The sequence below is a fragment of the Aspergillus viridinutans genome (assembly GCF_018404265.1).
Source record: "Aspergillus viridinutans IFM 47045 DNA, scaffold_1, whole genome shotgun sequence".
In the NCBI taxonomy this organism is placed as follows: domain Eukaryota; kingdom Fungi; phylum Ascomycota; class Eurotiomycetes; order Eurotiales; family Aspergillaceae; genus Aspergillus; species Aspergillus viridinutans.
In genome coordinates, this window is record NW_025091217.1 from 700,914 (window position 1) to 718,337 (window position 17,424).

General features: G+C 48.0%; 9 protein-coding genes across 9 annotated transcripts; 6 read left to right on the top strand and 3 right to left on the bottom strand.

Annotated features, from left to right (window-relative positions):
- Positions 1-94: 94 nt before the first annotated feature.
- Aspvir_000156 (DNA-directed DNA polymerase delta POL3) lies at positions 95-3,520 on the top strand (the record flags this gene model as incomplete). The annotated part of the gene is made up of 3 exons (XM_043265299.1): positions 95-490; positions 546-2,728; positions 2,782-3,520. The coding sequence occupies 3 exons, from the start codon at positions 95-97 to the stop codon at positions 3,518-3,520; spliced, it is 3,318 nt and encodes a 1,105-aa protein (XP_043121234.1).
- Positions 3,521-3,991: 471 nt separating this feature from the next.
- On the top strand, positions 3,992-5,115 carry Aspvir_000157 (uncharacterized protein; the record flags this gene model as incomplete). Its single annotated transcript, XM_043265300.1, has 3 exons — positions 3,992-4,114; positions 4,193-4,354; positions 4,414-5,115. 3 exons carry the CDS (start codon positions 3,992-3,994, stop codon positions 5,113-5,115), a joined length of 987 nt encoding a protein of 328 aa, XP_043121235.1.
- Positions 5,116-6,504: 1,389 nt separating this feature from the next.
- Positions 6,505-7,443, top strand: Aspvir_000158 (uncharacterized protein; the record flags this gene model as incomplete). The annotated part of the gene is made up of 5 exons (XM_043265301.1): positions 6,505-6,636; positions 6,690-6,713; positions 6,772-6,945; positions 6,999-7,190; positions 7,351-7,443. 5 exons carry the CDS (start codon positions 6,505-6,507, stop codon positions 7,441-7,443), a joined length of 615 nt encoding a protein of 204 aa, XP_043121236.1.
- Positions 7,444-9,659: 2,216 nt separating this feature from the next.
- Aspvir_000159 (uncharacterized protein) lies at positions 9,660-10,018 on the top strand (the record flags this gene model as incomplete). Its single annotated transcript, XM_043265302.1, has 2 exons — positions 9,660-9,799; positions 9,880-10,018. The coding sequence occupies 2 exons, from the start codon at positions 9,660-9,662 to the stop codon at positions 10,016-10,018; spliced, it is 279 nt and encodes a 92-aa protein (XP_043121237.1).
- Positions 10,019-10,801: 783 nt separating this feature from the next.
- Aspvir_000160 (GNAT family N-acetyltransferase) lies at positions 10,802-11,326 on the top strand (the record flags this gene model as incomplete). The annotated part of the gene is made up of 1 exon (XM_043265303.1): positions 10,802-11,326. The coding sequence occupies one exon, from the start codon at positions 10,802-10,804 to the stop codon at positions 11,324-11,326; it is 525 nt and encodes a 174-aa protein (XP_043121238.1).
- A 517-nt stretch (positions 11,327-11,843) lies between these two features.
- Aspvir_000161 (uncharacterized protein) lies at positions 11,844-12,419 on the bottom strand (the record flags this gene model as incomplete). The annotated part of the gene is made up of 1 exon (XM_043265304.1): positions 11,844-12,419. The coding sequence occupies one exon, from the start codon at positions 12,417-12,419 to the stop codon at positions 11,844-11,846; it is 576 nt and encodes a 191-aa protein (XP_043121239.1).
- A 1,568-nt stretch (positions 12,420-13,987) lies between these two features.
- Positions 13,988-14,275, top strand: Aspvir_000162 (uncharacterized protein; the record flags this gene model as incomplete). The annotated part of the gene is made up of 2 exons (XM_043265305.1): positions 13,988-14,131; positions 14,195-14,275. 2 exons carry the CDS (start codon positions 13,988-13,990, stop codon positions 14,273-14,275), a joined length of 225 nt encoding a protein of 74 aa, XP_043121240.1.
- Positions 14,276-14,770: 495 nt separating this feature from the next.
- On the bottom strand, positions 14,771-16,083 carry Aspvir_000163 (putative C2H2 finger domain protein; the record flags this gene model as incomplete). The annotated part of the gene is made up of 3 exons (XM_043265306.1): positions 14,771-15,014; positions 15,076-15,767; positions 15,829-16,083. 3 exons carry the CDS (start codon positions 16,081-16,083, stop codon positions 14,771-14,773), a joined length of 1,191 nt encoding a protein of 396 aa, XP_043121241.1.
- Positions 16,084-16,754: 671 nt separating this feature from the next.
- cyn1 (putative cyanate hydratase) lies at positions 16,755-17,335 on the bottom strand (the record flags this gene model as incomplete). Its single annotated transcript, XM_043265307.1, has 3 exons — positions 16,755-16,776; positions 16,820-17,259; positions 17,315-17,335. 3 exons carry the CDS (start codon positions 17,333-17,335, stop codon positions 16,755-16,757), a joined length of 483 nt encoding a protein of 160 aa, XP_043121242.1.
- Positions 17,336-17,424: the final 89 nt, after the last annotated feature.

A 17,424-nucleotide genomic window follows, 5' to 3' on the forward strand; every position in this document is an offset into this window, starting at 1 on the left:
CTCTCTAAAACATTTCGACCTCTGTTTCTCCCCCGTCTTGACGGTCCTTCTCCCCATCAGCAGAATTACGAGACTTTGTCTATGATCCGTTATTATGCCTGAAGCCGTCGCGATGCCCCAGAAGCGGGTTCTGGGTGATGCAACGAATAATCCTCGCAGCGTACTGAACACCCCCGGCACAGTAAAGAAACGAAAGCTCGATGCACAACCCTCCGCCACAGTTAAATCATTATCGCAGAATGGCCTGCGGAAATCTTTCGGCTCAAGTCAGCCCCAGAAGAGCCAATTCGAAGAGGAAGTTCTGGAAAAGTTGACCCAGGACATCAACGGTCTGAAAGACAGCAACTCGGAAAAGGACCAGCAATGGGAGCGGCCACCTTTGAGTGACTTCGACGAGACCAGAGATAATATCTGCTTCCAGCAGATTGATGCAGAAGAGGGAACAATTACCGGCGGAAAGACAGCTGTCAGACTTTTCGGTGTTACGGAGGTAGATTTGTTCCCTTAGAGCTACTCTGCTTGATTTGCTAATGGTTTTGACGCAGGCCGGGCAATCAGTTTTGCTGCACGTCACCGGATTTCAGCACTACCTCTATATCGCAGCGCCGGTGAACTTCACCAAGGAAGATTGCGATCCCTATCGTGCCTTTCTCGAGAGCAAACTAGGACAGTTTCAGCCAGTCATTCAGTCGGTTCAAATAACAATGAGAGAGAACATCTATGGATTTCAAGGAAACCAGAAGAGTTATTATCTGAAGATTACAGTCACGGAACCGAAGTTCATCAGTAAGGTCCGAAGTGCGCTGGAGAACAATCCGCAAGGCTTGAATTACAAAGGCTTGTGGAGTAACGCTGATGCCGGTATTCTCACCTTCGACAATATCCAGTATCTTCTGAGGTTCATGATTGACACGGACATTGCTGGTATGTCATGGGTTGAGGCAAAGGCGGGGAAATACCGCCTGCTCAGCCCTCGGGAGAAATTGTCAAACTGTCAGATTGAAGCCGTAATCGATTATCGTGACCTGATCTCTCACCCGCCCAATGGTGAATGGGCTAAAATGGCGCCTCTTCGCATCCTGTCCTTCGATATCGAGTGCGCCGGACGCAAAGGCATCTTTCCAGAGCCGAATCATGACCCTGTCATTCAGATAGCAAACGTTGTCACCCGCTACGGAGAATCGAAACCATTCATTCGGAATGTTTTCGTTCTGGATACGTGTAGTTTGATTGTGAACACGCAGATTTTGGAATTCGACAAAGAGGAGAAAATGCTGATGGCTTGGCGCGACTTCCTTGAGAAGGTCGATCCCGATGTGATCATCGGATATAACATCGCCAACTTCGATTTTCCATATCTCTTGGACCGGGCAAAGCATCTCAAATGTACTGGATTCCCATATTGGACCCGTCTCAAGGGCATGGCGTCGCAGGCAACGTCGACAAACTTTTCCAGCAAGCAGATGGGTAATCGAGACACGAAGGCAACAAACACCAACGGAAGGATTCAGCTCGACCTTCTCCAGTTGGTCCAAAGAGACTATCAACTGCGAAGTTACACTCTGAACTCTGTTTCTTACGAGTTCCTTAAGGAACAGAAAGAGGATGTCCACCATACGATGATCACGGAATTGTTCAATGGAACCCCTGATTCGAGGCGGCGATTAGCCGTGTATTGTTTGAAGGATGCGTACTTGCCACAACGACTGATGGACAAACTGATGTGCTTGGTTAATTACACTGAGATGGCGAGAGTCACGGGTGTACCATTCAACTTTCTCCTCTCTCGCGGCCAGCAAGTCAAGTTCCTGAGTCAACTGTTTCGCAAAGCCCTTGAGCAACAGCTTGTCATCCCGAATATGAAGTCGACAGACGAACAAGACTACGAAGGTGCTACCGTTATTGAACCAAGTCGCGGGTACTACGGTGTTCCGATTGCGACTCTCGATTTCGCATCTCTATATCCCTCGATCATCCAAGCACATAACCTATGCTACACGACTCTACTAAACAAGAACAGCGTTGAGAAACTGAAGCTGAAGAAAGATGAAGACTACATTGTGACTCCGAACGGCGACATGTTCTGCACAACAAAAGTGCGCAAAGGTCTCCTATCGCAAATTCTGGAAGAATTGCTCGCTGCTCGGAAACGGGCGAAAAAAGAGCTGGCCGTTGAAACGGACCCCTTCAAGAAAGCAGTGTTGAACGGAAGACAGCTTGCTCTGAAGATCAGCGCCAACAGTGTGTACGGTCTCACTGGTGCCACAGTCGGAAAGTTGCCCTGTCTTGCTATTGCGAGTAGTACCACCAGTTACGGACGTCAAATGATTGAAAAGACCAAGCAGGAGGTAGAAGCCAGATACACTATCGCTAATGGTTACTCCCATGATGCAAAGGTCATTTACGGTGATACCGACTCGGTGATGGTCAAATTTGGCGTGACTGAACTGGAAGAGGCCATGAAACTCGGACAGGAGGCAGCAGATTATGTCTCTTCCAAGTTTCTCAAACCCATTAAACTCGAGTTTGAGAAGGTTTACTTCCCCTATCTTCTAATCAATAAGAAGAGATACGCCGGGCTGTACTGGACCAACCCAAACAAGTTCGATAAGATGGATACAAAGGGTATTGAAACCGTCCGTAGAGATAACTGCCTGTTGGTTCAGAATGTCATCGAGACGGTGCTGCACAAGATTTTGATTGACAGAGACATCGATGGCGCTCAGGAGTAAGTGGTGGCTTGCCCAGTAATGTTGTGCTCTTCGCTGACTTGCTTCGCAGTTACGTCAAGGAAACCATCTCAGATCTTCTGCAGAACAAGATTGATATGTCAAAGCTTGTGATTACCAAAGCGCTCTCCAAAGCAGACTACACAGCCAAGCAGGCACACGTTGAGCTTGCGGAGCGGATGCGAAAGCGTGACGCAGGCTCTGCGCCAACTCTCGGTGATCGTGTGGCATATGTCATTGTCAAGGGCGCTGGAGGCTCGAAGAATTACGAGAAGTCTGAAGATCCTATATACGTTCTGGAGAACAACATTCCGATCGACACAAAATATTACCTTGACAACCAACTGGCGAACCCTCTGGGTCGTATTTTCGAACCCATTCTTGGTGAGAAGAAGGCCAATCAACTCTTGACTGGTGAACACACTCGGTCCATTTCGGTCGCGGCGCCTACCTTGGGAGGTCTGATGAAGTTTGCGAAGAAAACCCAAACCTGTATGGGTTGCAAGAAGCCTCTTTCAGGGAAAGAAGAAATGGCTGGCGCTGTTTGCGCACTTTGCCGCCCTAGAATTGGCGAGCTTTACACAAAGACATTGACCAAAGTATCGGACCTCGAGGTCCGATTCGGACGGCTCTGGACTCAATGCCAACGTTGTCAGGGTAGCTTGCACTGCGAGGTAATTTGCTCCTCTCGAGACTGTCCGATCTTCTACATGCGAATGAAGGCAAAGAAGGATGTCGAAGATGCGGAGAAAGAACTTTCTCGGTTCGATTTTGACCCTGGCGCATGGTAGTTGGCTGGGATTTGGATGCTGAGAATGACCGTCTGTATGACTATTGGGCTGCGTCCGAGCATGATTGATGTTTTGAAATGGCGTATTGGCGAACATGAGACTTGCATCCGGTTATGTAAGATTCACGCGGTCAGGAGGATGTCAGGATATCACTATAGTACAGCACACATGTCGGGAGCTTGAAAATGGAAACTATATATGAGTTCTATGATCCATATACATTGGTGAGTTAAAGATCAATGGAGCAGTGATAAGAAGTGTAGGTAGACAATAGATACTCTGAAAGTCTGCATGCAAAAATAGTTCGCCAGACGACTCCACATTTGACACTAAATGAGCGCTAATGTGAGTGGCGGACAGTAGCGGAGTCTTGGCGCGGGACCCTGGTTGTTATATTGACAGCTCCGTCGATCATCGAAGGATTTGCGGGCTTTAATTCAACGCAGGGTCAAAATTGAAGGACTACGCATAATGCCATCAAGCAATCCCCAGCACCCGTTAAATCCATTTGTTGAAGATGTTAACGATGAAACAAATGGCAGTCCTCAAGCAAAACATTTTGATGCGCAGCGCAAGCTATTCTCATGGTCGGAGGTGGGTGGATGACTGCATGCTAGCCGGATAGATAATACACCGTAACGGGCCAATTACTGACGCAACTGGAAAACAAAGATTTGCAATCGGCATGAGTCCGTCCTGTTGTCTCATCTGGAGATGCTGAATGGTGTGAAGAGCCAAGTCGCGGGCGATGGGGAGTCCTTCCGACTGATTTCCTCGATGGCCGAAAAGACGAATAAGTTAGTGATGCAATTCAGGATAATCAAGAAACAGCTCGTGAGTCATTCTTAGCCCGTTGTATGATAATTTCTCTTTAATTCTGATGGGTCATTCAGATGAATAGTAAGTTTGGTCCCGATTTCGACCGAAATCTAGGGAGACAGAAGGGAATTGACGAGGACGAAGCGAAAAATTCCTCTGCAGGTGTGCCTGAGGCAGTGGGCAGTGGTAATGGTCACAGCATCAGCGACTCGTCGCGAAGTAATGGCTCAAAAGAAAGAGAAAGAGGAGGGAAAAAGCACAAGCGGGCGATAGCGGACGAGGACGTGGATGAGGATGTCGACGTCATGCAGGCAGAGGTCCAGCTGATGCAGGCGCAGGAGGGCCGGGCGTACGCGGCAATTTCTCGGTCTTCGAAGCGCAAGCGGCTGGATCTAGCTATTCCCGGCGCCGAGCAGGAAGTCGCAGATGTGATGCCTGTGGCATTAGAGACGGAGGATATTTCAGAGGAAGTCCAGCGGCGATTGAAAATCAAGGAGGAGCGACGCAAGAAGAGAGATGCTAAGCCCGAGAAGAGGAAACGGGATAGTCTTGCGTCGAACGGGAGGGCTTCTGCCTCGTCGCCTGGCGGTGTCGCGAGGCCTAGGAAGAAGAAGGTCAAAACTAGTGGTGCAGGAGAGGAGGGGAGCGCTGCGACCCCCAATTCTCCCTCGCAGACATCAGGTGGCAAATTTGGAGGGAGAAAGCGCGACCCGGAGATTTTGGACGAAAAGACATCGACGTCAGAAGTGAGAAAAAGACAGCGAAAAGCTTCCTGAGCTGGTCTGCGAGTTCGATTGGACAATCCCGACTTGGTCTTTTGTCTTTTCGTTCTATTTTAAGCCAGAGACCTTTTCTCAAAGAATGGAACGAAAAGACGGAGAAAAGCTTGTTGAGCATGTTCCTAGGAGTTCTATTGGACGGTATAGATCTGGTATGCTCGCCTCTTCCTTCTTGTTCTTCTTTTCTCTCGCTGCCTTGAACAGTGTAAAGAAGACGAAAACATAGTCAGGAACAAGCAGATTGGTAAAAGCTCGCTCAACTCGACTCGTTTCTATGGGCTCTATTGGACGATGCGGATCTTCTATGCTCTGTCTCCCCGATGAGATCGGCGCGCAGAAAAACCATCAAAGTCAGGAACGGAAAAACAGAGGTAAACTCTTCGAGTTGATTCCACGAGTTCAATTGGATGGCCCACAGATGGTATGTTGTTTTCCTTCCTTTTGAAGGAAAGACATTATCTAAGTATGATGTACAGAATATAATCCTCAAGCTTCAACCAATCATTAAAGATGTAGAATAGTGGAACGAGAGCCCTGAGGAAAAATTCTCCAAGCGTGTGAGTGTGAATCCTCGAATATGATTGGAGCATTCCCTGCGGAAATGCAAGTTGACATGCTATTTTTAGGTAGATCCGTCGCTGATAAGCTTATTTCCCCGGAAATTTCAGGAACAGGAAATGTGGTACCCCATACAATCTCGGGAGAATCAAGGTGACAACACACCTTCTCGCCCACGAAACCTGAGGAAAAGAATGATCTCGAGCGCTCTCATCTCTGGCAGGCATGGCTGCCTTCATGTCAACCGTCTTTCTGACGCATTTACTGCTAGAGAGAACCACGGTCTCGACGAGGTATTACATCTTCTCTTCGAGGTCCCCTCGTCTATAAGAGGCCCGTCGATTTGCCCCGCGACTCTCTCTGATTTCTTTTCTTCTTCAGTCCCAAACTGTGTGCTCAGTTACTTGCTACCATCAGGTATCAAGTGACTATTCCAGATTCCAACTCGAAGAAACCAAAGAACACCACAAGAGCTCTTTATTACATTTCCACACCGCAGACCTTCACCTCACGCACCCACTGGCTATACGTTGTCTCTCAATAGGGGCTGAAATCGGAGCGTTGCTTTTCAAATCGTTTTTGAATTTTCAAACTTTTGGACTCCAAAAAAAAAAGAGCCAAAACAAATCTGCTTTTAAATCGTTTCGCAACTTTTTTTTTAACCTTTTTTCACTCGCGAAGGAAATAAAGGGATCCGTTCTGGAGAGTAGGCACAACCGACCAGAGCCGGTAGCAGTGGTATACGCCAAAAAAATTCCGCGTCACCTTCACTCTCTTGAAACTGTTCTCCTTTTATAACTCTTTTTTCCGTGGAAGACCAAAAACCCAATGGCTTCCTACACCAACGGATTTAATACTTTCGGCGGGGACATGGCCCGGTTTCTTCAAGCTTCTGCTTCCAATGGCCACCAACCGAACGGAACTGGACAATTTGGCGGTAACACCAACCGCAATGGACATGTACGTGTTTGTCTCTCTGGTGTGATATGTACTCGTTGCTAACTGGCTTCTAGGGTCGCGTGAATCGCAACCAAAATGTAACTATCACTTCCTTTTTTGCCCTGTCATTTGAGGCACAAAGCTGACTTCCTCTAGTCCCCTCGTGGGAACAGACGGCGAGGAGGAAACGCTGGCGGTCAGAGACCCAACCAGCAGCCTCGTCGTTCTCCTAATACTCCTAATCCGAATGGGGCGAACACTCACAAGCGTGGGAACAATCCCAGACGGCAGGGCAATTCGCCCAACAACAGACAGCCTCGGCAAAATGCGGTACGTTGTTTGCTGTTCGACTTCTTATGACTATCACGCTGACAAAACAATAGGCGCCTAGACACCCGGGCAACAACAACAACAACAACAACAACCAGCGTCGTGCACAGCAGCTTCGTGCTGCTTTCACACGCACCCGGGATGGTGACGTTGTGATGAGGGACGCATTTGTTGCACCCATCACGGCCCCGGCTGAAGAAGATAGAGACGTGGTCATGACAGACGCCCCTCCCCTCCCCGAAACGGTAAGTTTCTGTCCTAGCACCAAATCGAGGTTTATGATCGGCATACTCACCTTTTTATAGAGGGCCGAGCATCTCGCTCGGGGGGCTTTGGCAATGAACTGGATTGTGAGTTCAATTTCCTCCGTACTTTACTTGACAGCAGTTGCTGACTATTTCTCAGGCCACAGCCATGTTGAACCTTGCTGTGAACGACGAGGCTCAGGGGAGCACCACCACCGGCCTCCAGGTGGTTGGTGCCCCCTTCTACTTCTAAATTGTCTTTTTTTTTACTTCCGGGGGGCGCCAGGATAGCCCAGCAAATTGTCCATTCTGAGCACTGGCACGCCAAACCCCCCGCGAACCTGACATACCTCGGGACGGTGGCATTGGCAATGCCACGTCCCACCCACCATTGCTTGACTGCTTGTGATGCCTGACGGGAGAACAACAACAAAAAACGCATAACTGTTCTGACCGGGAAAAACGAAACCTACAAGAAGACCCAAAACATCAAAATCACAAAAACAAAGAACAACGAAAAGGTTTCACCTGCACACACCTTTTGAACGATGCTCTTGCGACTGCTGGCCGCCCTATTGAGGGCCCCAATAGGTGTCGGCCGGGTCGCCTTCGTTCGCGACTTCGACTCTCTCTCTCTTCTCGAATGTCACTTTGGGCTAGCAGCGTCAGCATGGTGGTTAATCGTTCAAATCGTCGAAACAATCCAACCGATCCACAAACCAACAACCGAAACTTTCAGTCGAGTCGATACAATCAATTCTGCGGCGACAAGCCAATTCCATTTCCAAATTTACAACGTCAACAACTACAACGACCTCATGACAAGCCTTTGCGTTCAATTCAATCTACCATCGCCTTATCGACTGCTCCGATGCAGCGACTGAACATTCGATCGGACCTCTTCGACCTCCAGTTACCGACTGAACAATCAGTCAAAGAACAAATTGAACAAGGAAATTGGCCGGCGCCGGCCACGGGATAGGGAAATCCCAGCGGAGGAAACTTTGAGTCTCAATCAAGAGACATTTTGAAACATCCCATCAGGGGATTCTTGGGGAAGATGTAGTCTCATCCACATGAAGTGGGAGACACTTTTTTGTTTGAGGAGAGAGGATTGATCCAAGTGGTCAAATCCGCCTTATCAATGTTCTTTCCACATGAAGTGGGGGAACAGTTTTATATCAGGGGATGAGAGACAGGACTAGCCTACAGGGACTAGCTCCTATGAGAGTTGACAGTTCTCACCACAGCAGTGGGAGGGCATCTTTTTATCTGGGGACGAAAGAGAAAGAGAGTCTTGAAACTTTGAAAAACACTGGTAAAAGCTGATCAAACAAAAAAAAAGACAGCTGGAGGACAGATTTGTGATATGGGTTTCTTGTTATCTTGATGTATCCCGTTCAAGGTTTTTACCTCGTTCACAGACAAAAGTGACGAGGATGTTTTCCTTGATCCACTGCCCAAATGGGGGGATTTTGTTGTATCTGTTGATTTTGAACTTTCTTCTTTTTTTTTTTTTTTCTTTTTTAGTTTTGAATGGAATGCTCGAGTTTCCTTTCAACTATTCCTCTCTTCTTACTTTTAAGGGGACTGTAGACTGTAGATGTTGGATGTAGACCGTCCTCGGGGTCTTAGTAGCTGTCCTGTGCTTTTTACGGGATACATAATTTCTATCTTGCCCATTCCTTGATCTGATCCTTAGCTCACTTGATATTAGCAAGTTAATGCCACATTGCTCAAGTGAGATGACTGTGAGCGCGCTTGCTACTCCTAGAGATTGGACTCATCCATCGAAGGTGCCTCTGTCCGCTTCTCTGAGACCATCCTTTTCTAGGCGACTGTTCACGTAAGATAGTCACCTAATATCTTGCAGTCTCTCATCTCTCTCTATACCCTCATCCACTTCTCCATTCCCAGCTTCATCACTTGCATCTTTCCGGTCAAGAAATTCCATTGTGACCGTACACGAGCCACTTTCAGCCCCCCAAAATAAACAACACAACAAGCACCTTTTTTAATAATTTTTTTCGATGATCTCATGCTGGTATTTACCAGTTGACCGTACCTCTAGTGAAGGGTTCAAGCTACTAAGCTAGGCTCCTCCTAGAGTGCCTAGATATAGTGACTGCCTAAACTTTTAGGCTACTGGTGGGCAGCCAGGTGGTTGCACACCAAATACAATTAGAAGGCTTGATTGTCGTGGAGCAGCTGATAGAGGATTTTCCTAGTAAGGTGGTCCAGAAATATAACAGAAAGTACAAAATCATAAATATATATAAACAGGCTTATATTTATATAAAAAGTGGTGATTAGGGGGGAAGTATGCATCTCATCACAGCCAAGCTGCATCATGCCTGTGCCACAATTAAGACTTCACTACCCCTCCTTAGCATAACATAATAGACATCCTACCCCATCATTTCTCAAAAACCATCATATCTACTACATTCCCACCTAATCTTGTTAAGAATGGCAGCTAACAAACTGGCACCACGGGAAATAAAGGGTGCTCCAGGCAGCCCTAACCTCTCCGACGTCGTCGAAGATATCCTCAACTACAACTCGGATTTACCGTACGAAGTCATCTACATCCCACGTCATCCGGCAAAGTACGTTTACAGGATTTACCTGTGATGACATTCAATCCGTCTCAAAAGATCGAAATTATATAAACTCCTGTCTTCTCCAGGCACGGGTCGAACGAGTACGCCCGAGACACCCATCAAACCCGACTGGGCGCCCACTTATTCCGAGAGCCGCAGCCCTTTCAAATCAAAGCTGTGCCTATAGAAGGCGAAGAGGAAAAGCATGAGAATACCTTGCAATAAACCGATGACATATTATGCGTACTACAAGATACGACTATGAGGAAAGCAGAGGTATCAGGAGATGATCCTTTCTATCAGATATCTTTATTACGCAGCAATCTATAGCTAATGATTAATACTATAAGACTGTAGCATAGTATAAGTGGACTATTAGCACCCTCTAACATGGTGTCTATATCTAAAAGTAAGCAGTAGAATAGTAATTAATAGGTGAGATCACCAACCTGTGAACAGGGCCAGCAGGCTTCTAAGTGAGCAGGCCCTCAAGTGGACAGGACTAAAGCTAATATTATTTATATAACCTAAAGTTACTAAGAGCTGAAGTGTACACAACTTAAAGCAGACATAACTAGAGGTTAACAGGCCCTGAAGTGAATATAACTCAAAATAAACATACTCTTAGGTTAACATGCCCTAAGCGAAAAGGCTTCAGCCTATATTATATTCAGCCTCCATTTAAGAATTACTCTTAGTTTTTATGATCACCGAAGATGAGTCAAATACTGCCATTAGCCACTCAAGTAGTAATCTAATAATTATTGTGATTGAGTCATGCTCTGTTGCAGTAGCTAAAAAGCAATCGTGATTGGCAGCTTACCCCTCCCAGAGCTGTTCATGTTTTGTCATGTTAGGGCTGAGAGGCAATCCCAAAGAGAAGACCAATGTTATGGCAAAATATAAGAAGTTAAGGCTGCACTACTCGTGCTTTGCTCATACTTTGGAGTGATCATTCTTCTCACTCGAGTCTCGAATTGTTTCCTCACTCAAACCCTCATCAATACCATGGAAGACACTCCCAGCATGACCACTCCCAGCAGGGACTCAACGCTCACATTCCGCGAAATCACCGAAGAAAACTGGCGTGCGGTGGCAAACCTGAGTCCTAAAGAGGGCCAGATAGGAAACCTCGCCCCCAACGTTTGGTCTCTCTGCGAAGCCCATTACTCCGAAGACGCGTGGGTACGAGCCATCTACGCCGACGAGACGCTTGTCGGCATGCTCATGATGGCAATATGGGATCCTGATGAGGCGTACTACATTTGGCGATTCATGATTGATGGCCGGTATCAGGGTCTCGGGTACGGTCGCCGGGGCGTAGAATTCGCGATTGCACGTATACGACGGCACAACCCTCGAGCAAAGCAGTTGGGGGTGATGTCGACGCCACCGGAAGGGAAGATGAGTGGGAATCCGGCGAAGAATGTGAAGCCTGAAGATTCGCCATATACGTTGTACCAGAAACTTGGGTTCAGGCAGACTGCGCCGCCAGATGAAGATGGAGAGATTATGATGTCGATAGACTTGTAGATATCAATAATTGCCAATGCTCACTGCCCATGCTTCAAATTCAGGTTCTGGTTTCAAAAGACGCAGTATCCGAAGATATATTGTGGAGTTGAGACGCGGCTAGTTTCCATACACTATGTTCGGAGCTCGTTGCTGCCTTTTCCTGTCGGAATTCAGTGCATTAATATTGTAATACTGTTGTGCTGTCGCTCTTTCCTTCATCCGGAAGGTCAGCATGATGTACTCTGTAGTTCATACTATCACCTGCCTGGTCAGGGAAACCAAGATGACATTCTAATACATACCAGCCGGCTACAAAGGAATACTCACTACTTTACAATAGTTATATCATAGTAAATGAATTCCGCCATTCAACAGGTTTCACGTCAAGTACCAGCTGTACGAAAAGCGGCCGTGCCTCACGGAGCCTTGAATGGCTTGAAGTTATCATTGACCAACGCCAAACTCCAAAGTTTCCAAACCCATATGTACATGCCATATCATATAATTCAGCCATGAAAACCACCACTGCATAACATCATTCCTTTTTCGACTCCTCCTTGCCCCCATCCTTCTGCCCCCACGTCCACACGTCCCAAATATGCTCCTTGATCAAATCCCCATACCCCTTCCCCTCCTCCAACGCCTTCTGCTCCTCCCTCAGCCGCCGCTCCTTCCACCCCTCCGTCTCCCCACCCATCCAAATCCGCTCCGCAACCCCCTTCTCCTGGGCCTGCCTCGCCTTCAACTTCTCCAGCTCCTCGCCTACTAGTCCACCCTCGCGGATCTGCGCTTCCCGCGCCGCACGCAGTTTCGCCTGGACTTCCTGCGCCCGCTGGCTGGGGAGATCGGGTATGGCGAGTGACGGGGTGGAGGCGATGCGCGCCTCGATGCGGTCGACGATACTGCGCCCTGTGCGTTCGCGGGTGAGGTGGTTTGCGGAGACGCAGAAGGCGCCTGTTAGGAGGACTGTGAGGTGGTCTAGTTTTCTTGGGGGGAGGGCGATGAGCACGGGCGAGGCGACGAGGAAGGTTAGGGCGGCGTAGTGTTTGAAGCGGATGTAGTCTGCTTCTCGGATGGAGTGCACGTCTGGTTTGGGGTTGTTTGTGGTCATTTTGATGGGGTGCGGTTTGAGTTGCTCCGATTGAGATTGTGAATTCAGAGGAACTGAGCTTGTTCAGGCATAATTGAATTGATTAGAATTTTGATAATGTTGTCAGTTTATTTGATTTCTGAAGACTGATGATGATGCAAAATTTACGGTGGCCGAAGTAGCCAGAGATGCAGTCCTGGCCGGCATTTTCCGAGCTGCCTGGTTCTTCAGGCACAGAATCTTGGCTACATCAAGGGTCGTACATTCAAGGTTAAAAGATAGACACAGTTTAAATCACCCTCGTACCTCGGTCTATGGCATATAATTCCGGAATTGTTCATTTGGCAGTCAGGTTCTACTTGATCGACCTGTTAACACATCGCGAGCCCAGGACGGGGTTGGGAATTGTATGAGGCTATATAGTCATCAGACGTCTCGGTTGAAAGAAACAAATATAACATCCTTAAGCACGTGTATTTAAGGAATGATGACTTAAAATGAAAAAGATCTGGACTGTCGATGTGATGAGAGATCACTCGAAACGACGATCAACCTCAAGGATAGTCACGTGATTCCGTGCTCTCTTCAGTAGAACGCTCCTATCTCCACAACATCGCTGTTGAGTCCTCCCGTTGCATAGCGAAATATGAAATGACGTTGATACCTGGGTGATTGCAATCCTGAGTAACGCAGATGGTCATTGTTGAACGTGGACCGCAACATAATAATGTGCCTCCAGCCCTATGAGACTGAGGTGATGCGCCGATTAGTATCCTAAGAATAGCCCCCGCTAAGGTGGACAAATGGAGCTTGCGCAAAGCTTAGCCACAAACACGGCCGAAGATTAGAATTTGACCCGTGGTTTCACCGCATCATTGGAAATGAGGTTGCCTAACTGTGCTAACAAGCCACAATGATTGTGGACCTGAGACACGGAGAGAGTGCTTCACAAAGCTGAGTCTGAGACCACTCAGCAACCTTGTCTCATGCTTACTGTATTCTCACTGAGCAATTTGCTGATATCTCAGGATGAAGCAATATATACAGGATCATAAACGTGGGAGGTCATATTGCCCGTCGGGCACTTCTTCTGTTGACGTCTCCAGCTAAACGGGATAGCGCTCTGAAAAATGCAACTTGAAAGTCTATTAAATAATGATGAGACATTGATGAAGGGTGGATTTAAGGCACGCCCATTAGAATCATCAAAAAGATATGAAGACTCCACCGACAACGCAAGTCGGCAGGGCTGAGCGCCAAAGAGCGTGGATTCGTTCTGTGCCATGAGTGGTCCACTCCACCCCGACCTTATGATTTCCTCTGTATTCGTAAGTTTCAGTGTTGAGTTTCCAATTCGAGCGCTATAATTCCGACTATTAAACTTAGTGGCGGTGCTATTGTACTTTTATCTTCTATCAGCGTTTCTACCGAGGAAATCAAGGTTCGCAAGTACATAAACCCACCTTCTCCCGTACGTGTCTTCTTTCCCATTCAACCCGCGCCGATCTCTCCGCACCTTCATCCCCATTTTATCACACTCGTTCCAACTCTCCTCTCTTTTACAGATACAATTTATATCTAATACCAAAATGGGCCTCTTCGACTTCTTCAAATCCTCCAAGGACTCTGCTCCCGCCCTGCAACAACCCACCTGGGACCCTAACACCCTCACCGTGCAGCAGCCCGCTAGCCCCGTGGCCCCATCTACAGAGCGTGTTGTGACCCAGCAACCGGTTCGTTTCCAGCCACCAATTCATCCCTGCAAAACAGGAATAGAATACTGAATGTGTCTACAGAATAACCAGGAGGCCATGAATATGCAGCTGCGCGGTGGTCGCGCCGGAGATGTCTGCTGTGGAGTGTATGGCGCCCGTTAGACAAGCATGGTGGTTGAAATTGGCTAATGTGGATTAGGTGTGCCGGTATCCTCTGCTTCGAATGCTGTGAGGAGTGCTGTTAAGCATTTTTATCGCTGTTTCGGGGACTAAGGCTCATAGAATGGAGGTCATGAGCTATGGATATACGCTCGGTTCCTGCTGGTGTTGTTTGCCTTGAAGTCTTTTTGGCAGTGATGTTTTGTCCTACGATTCTCATTATACCCATTGCTAGCTGGTTGCTGGCCATAGAGAATGAATCTTGAATATTGTTAACTTTTCTCAATATTTTCCATTGCTTTGGGGAACAATTTTCGTTTGAATTTCAACAGGCTGATCTTGCGAAAAAGCAGTCTTGATCAAGCTAGCCTGAATGCTATGCAGCAATGAGTATGAATCAATGGTATAACCATTGGAATACTGGCTGCACGTCTCCTACCTCCTCGACGATTGCCAAGGTAGGACGGAAGTAAGAGGATGGTACCCTGTGTCTTCCAACTACCACTTATTTTTCTCAAGGTCAACGCCAATAGTGGTCGTCTTGGTCAACTCCAGTTTTCCAGCCTCGTATTTCACTGTTCCATCTGGCATATAGCCCGCCGCCTGAATGACTCCGGCGCTCACCTCGTCAATGATCTGACTGAACCGGGAGTTAGCGTTGATATGACATCTTTTGGTACTTGACTCGCAGTGAGCAACCAAGGCCGCGGTGGTCTTGAAGATGCGATGACATCCGGGACACCTAGATGTTTAGTAGTTGTTGTTAGCATTCGTTCCAACAAAGCCAGGCCACCAATACATACTCCATGCCTCTTGCGCCCTGACTCTTCATCAACATATGCTCCTCGAACGCCTTCATGGTCTTGAAGCGTGCTTTGCAAGGACAGACGTATTCCCCGCTGTACGAGTCGAAAAAGTTGGTCGGATCCCAGTTGTGCTGCAGAAAGCGCAGGATCTGGCCAGCATCCGGGGCTCCCACGCCAAAGAGACGCTCGCTCTCGTCTTTTTCTCTCTCAGATTCCGCAATTGTTATGAGTCTTCCCTTGCCCTTCCAATCTCCGTCCGCGGCTTTGTCCGTGATGGCAAGCTCAGAGAACGCCATCAGGTCTGCAGGCGTGGGGTTATTCGTTGCTCTCGCTTTGGCAGCCGTCTTGAGCTCTGGCCAGTGCTTCTGCGACAATGTAGCTGAGCGGTCGTCGCCGCCAGGCTTCGGCTGGTTTGCCATCGCCTCGCGGTTGTCGTACTCCAGAGGATTCACCTTGACGCCGCCGTCGACGTCGTCCAAGTCGCCTGGACGGGGTATGATGGGCAGGGGCGAGCCCACGCCACCTCCGAGAGCCTGCTTGATCATGATCTTCTTCGATCTTTCCTCGAGGAGACGTCTCTTGGTGATCTCGGGACACTCGTCATCTTCGATGTGGCGCATAAGGCCGCTGGCGTTCTTGAAGAGAGCCTTGCAGCCATAGCAGCTTAGGGTTTGCTCGGCGCGGTGGTACTACGCATCCATCACAGTTAATATATGCGTGAGAAAGACTAGTGAGTCGAGGACAGCTTACCTGGCGAATGTGCCCGTCACGGCCTCCTTCACTTCGGAAATCGACGCCGCAGATGGGACAGACGATGTGCTTGTTGCTTTTGATCTTGTGGATTAGGTGTCGTTCCTCGTTCTCAAAGTCTTCGTCGCAGCGGGTGCAGTATTCGTGTTCGGGGGCGGAACTCTTGTGTTTCTTCATCTCCTCGACGGTGTTGAAGCGGCGAGGGCAGTCGGGAAAAGTGCAGAGCACTTTCTTGGGCGTAGCTGGGTTAGGCATCGTTGATGGCCTTCTTGGAAGGTGGGAATATGTAGGAAAGATGCGAATGGAGGAGAGTAATTGGAAAAATCAAGGGAGCTTGTCAATTGAAGAGCAAGTTTGAATTGGCAAAATGGGGAGATGAAGAAGTAAAGGTAGAGCCTTCTTTTAGTCCTTTGAAAGATAAGTGAGAGAAAGTGAAATCTCTTTTAAGAAATCCCACTGAGAGTGCTCGACGTGCCGCGTACCAAGGATCTAAGTCATTCACTTCTTTTCATGACCATCTTCTGAGTCTATCAGAGCTTGCTAGAAACGCCTGAGGATGGCCTACTAGCCTTATGGGCAGTACCACTTCTGGTCCTTTCTCTGAGGATCCTTTCGCTTAAATCCGGACTTAACATGAATAATTACTCAGGTACATGACAGTCTTAACTGGCCCTACAGGTACACTTCCTTATTTCCTCTATCAACGACATAGATCAAAGCATGGCGTGTTACAATGAGTATGATTCAAGATTGATAGCTACTACAAGTATACTACTCTGAGCGCTACTGCAATCATGCAGTACATCATGATCCTAACCATACACATTCTTATAGATGTGCTACCATATGTTATACTACCTCTCAGATTTTAAAGTCTTACTTTCGACTTTGACAAATATCACTCTCAATGTCATAACATACCCCCATCAGAAACGAGAGAAAGGCAACCTGCCATTGTCAGCTTCATCCAAGCCCAGAATACGAAACTCACCATTTGCCCCGAAGAGTAATAACAGCCCAATTATTCCCATCCGCATCCGTCTCCTTCTCCACCTTGGTCGAAAACGAAATAGCGCTCATGATCCCATCCCCAAACTTCTCGTTGAGAACAGCCTTGTACGCATACCCGTAGTTCTGCACGATCTCATACAATCGGTAGATCAAGGGCTCCTTCGGCGGCATCTCAACGGAGCGACCACGGTCCGGGAAGCCGCTCAGCTGCTCTTCGAGAACATGGGTCGAGATATTAAGGAGCTCTGAGAGCTTCTGGATGTCTTCCGGCGAAGCCTTTGCCTGGCCGTAGAAGAGGGCTGCTGTGGCGACTTCATTGCGGCCGATGTGTTGGGCGATTTGCTCGAAGCTGAGCTTCTTCTGGGCCTTGGCTTTGAAGAGGGTTTCGGCGGATGCTGGAAGGTTGGGATGCTGGGTGGCCTGTGGGTTATTTCATTAGCAGATCATCCGGTGGTCCTGGAGGGAGTGGTCTGACGTCAAGTGTTGCGAGCGACATGACGAGGATTGATGTGGTCAGTTGGGTCGATTCCAGAAGATATCCGCGTGGGAGAATATGAGACTATGTTTACCGACAGTTTCAATCGT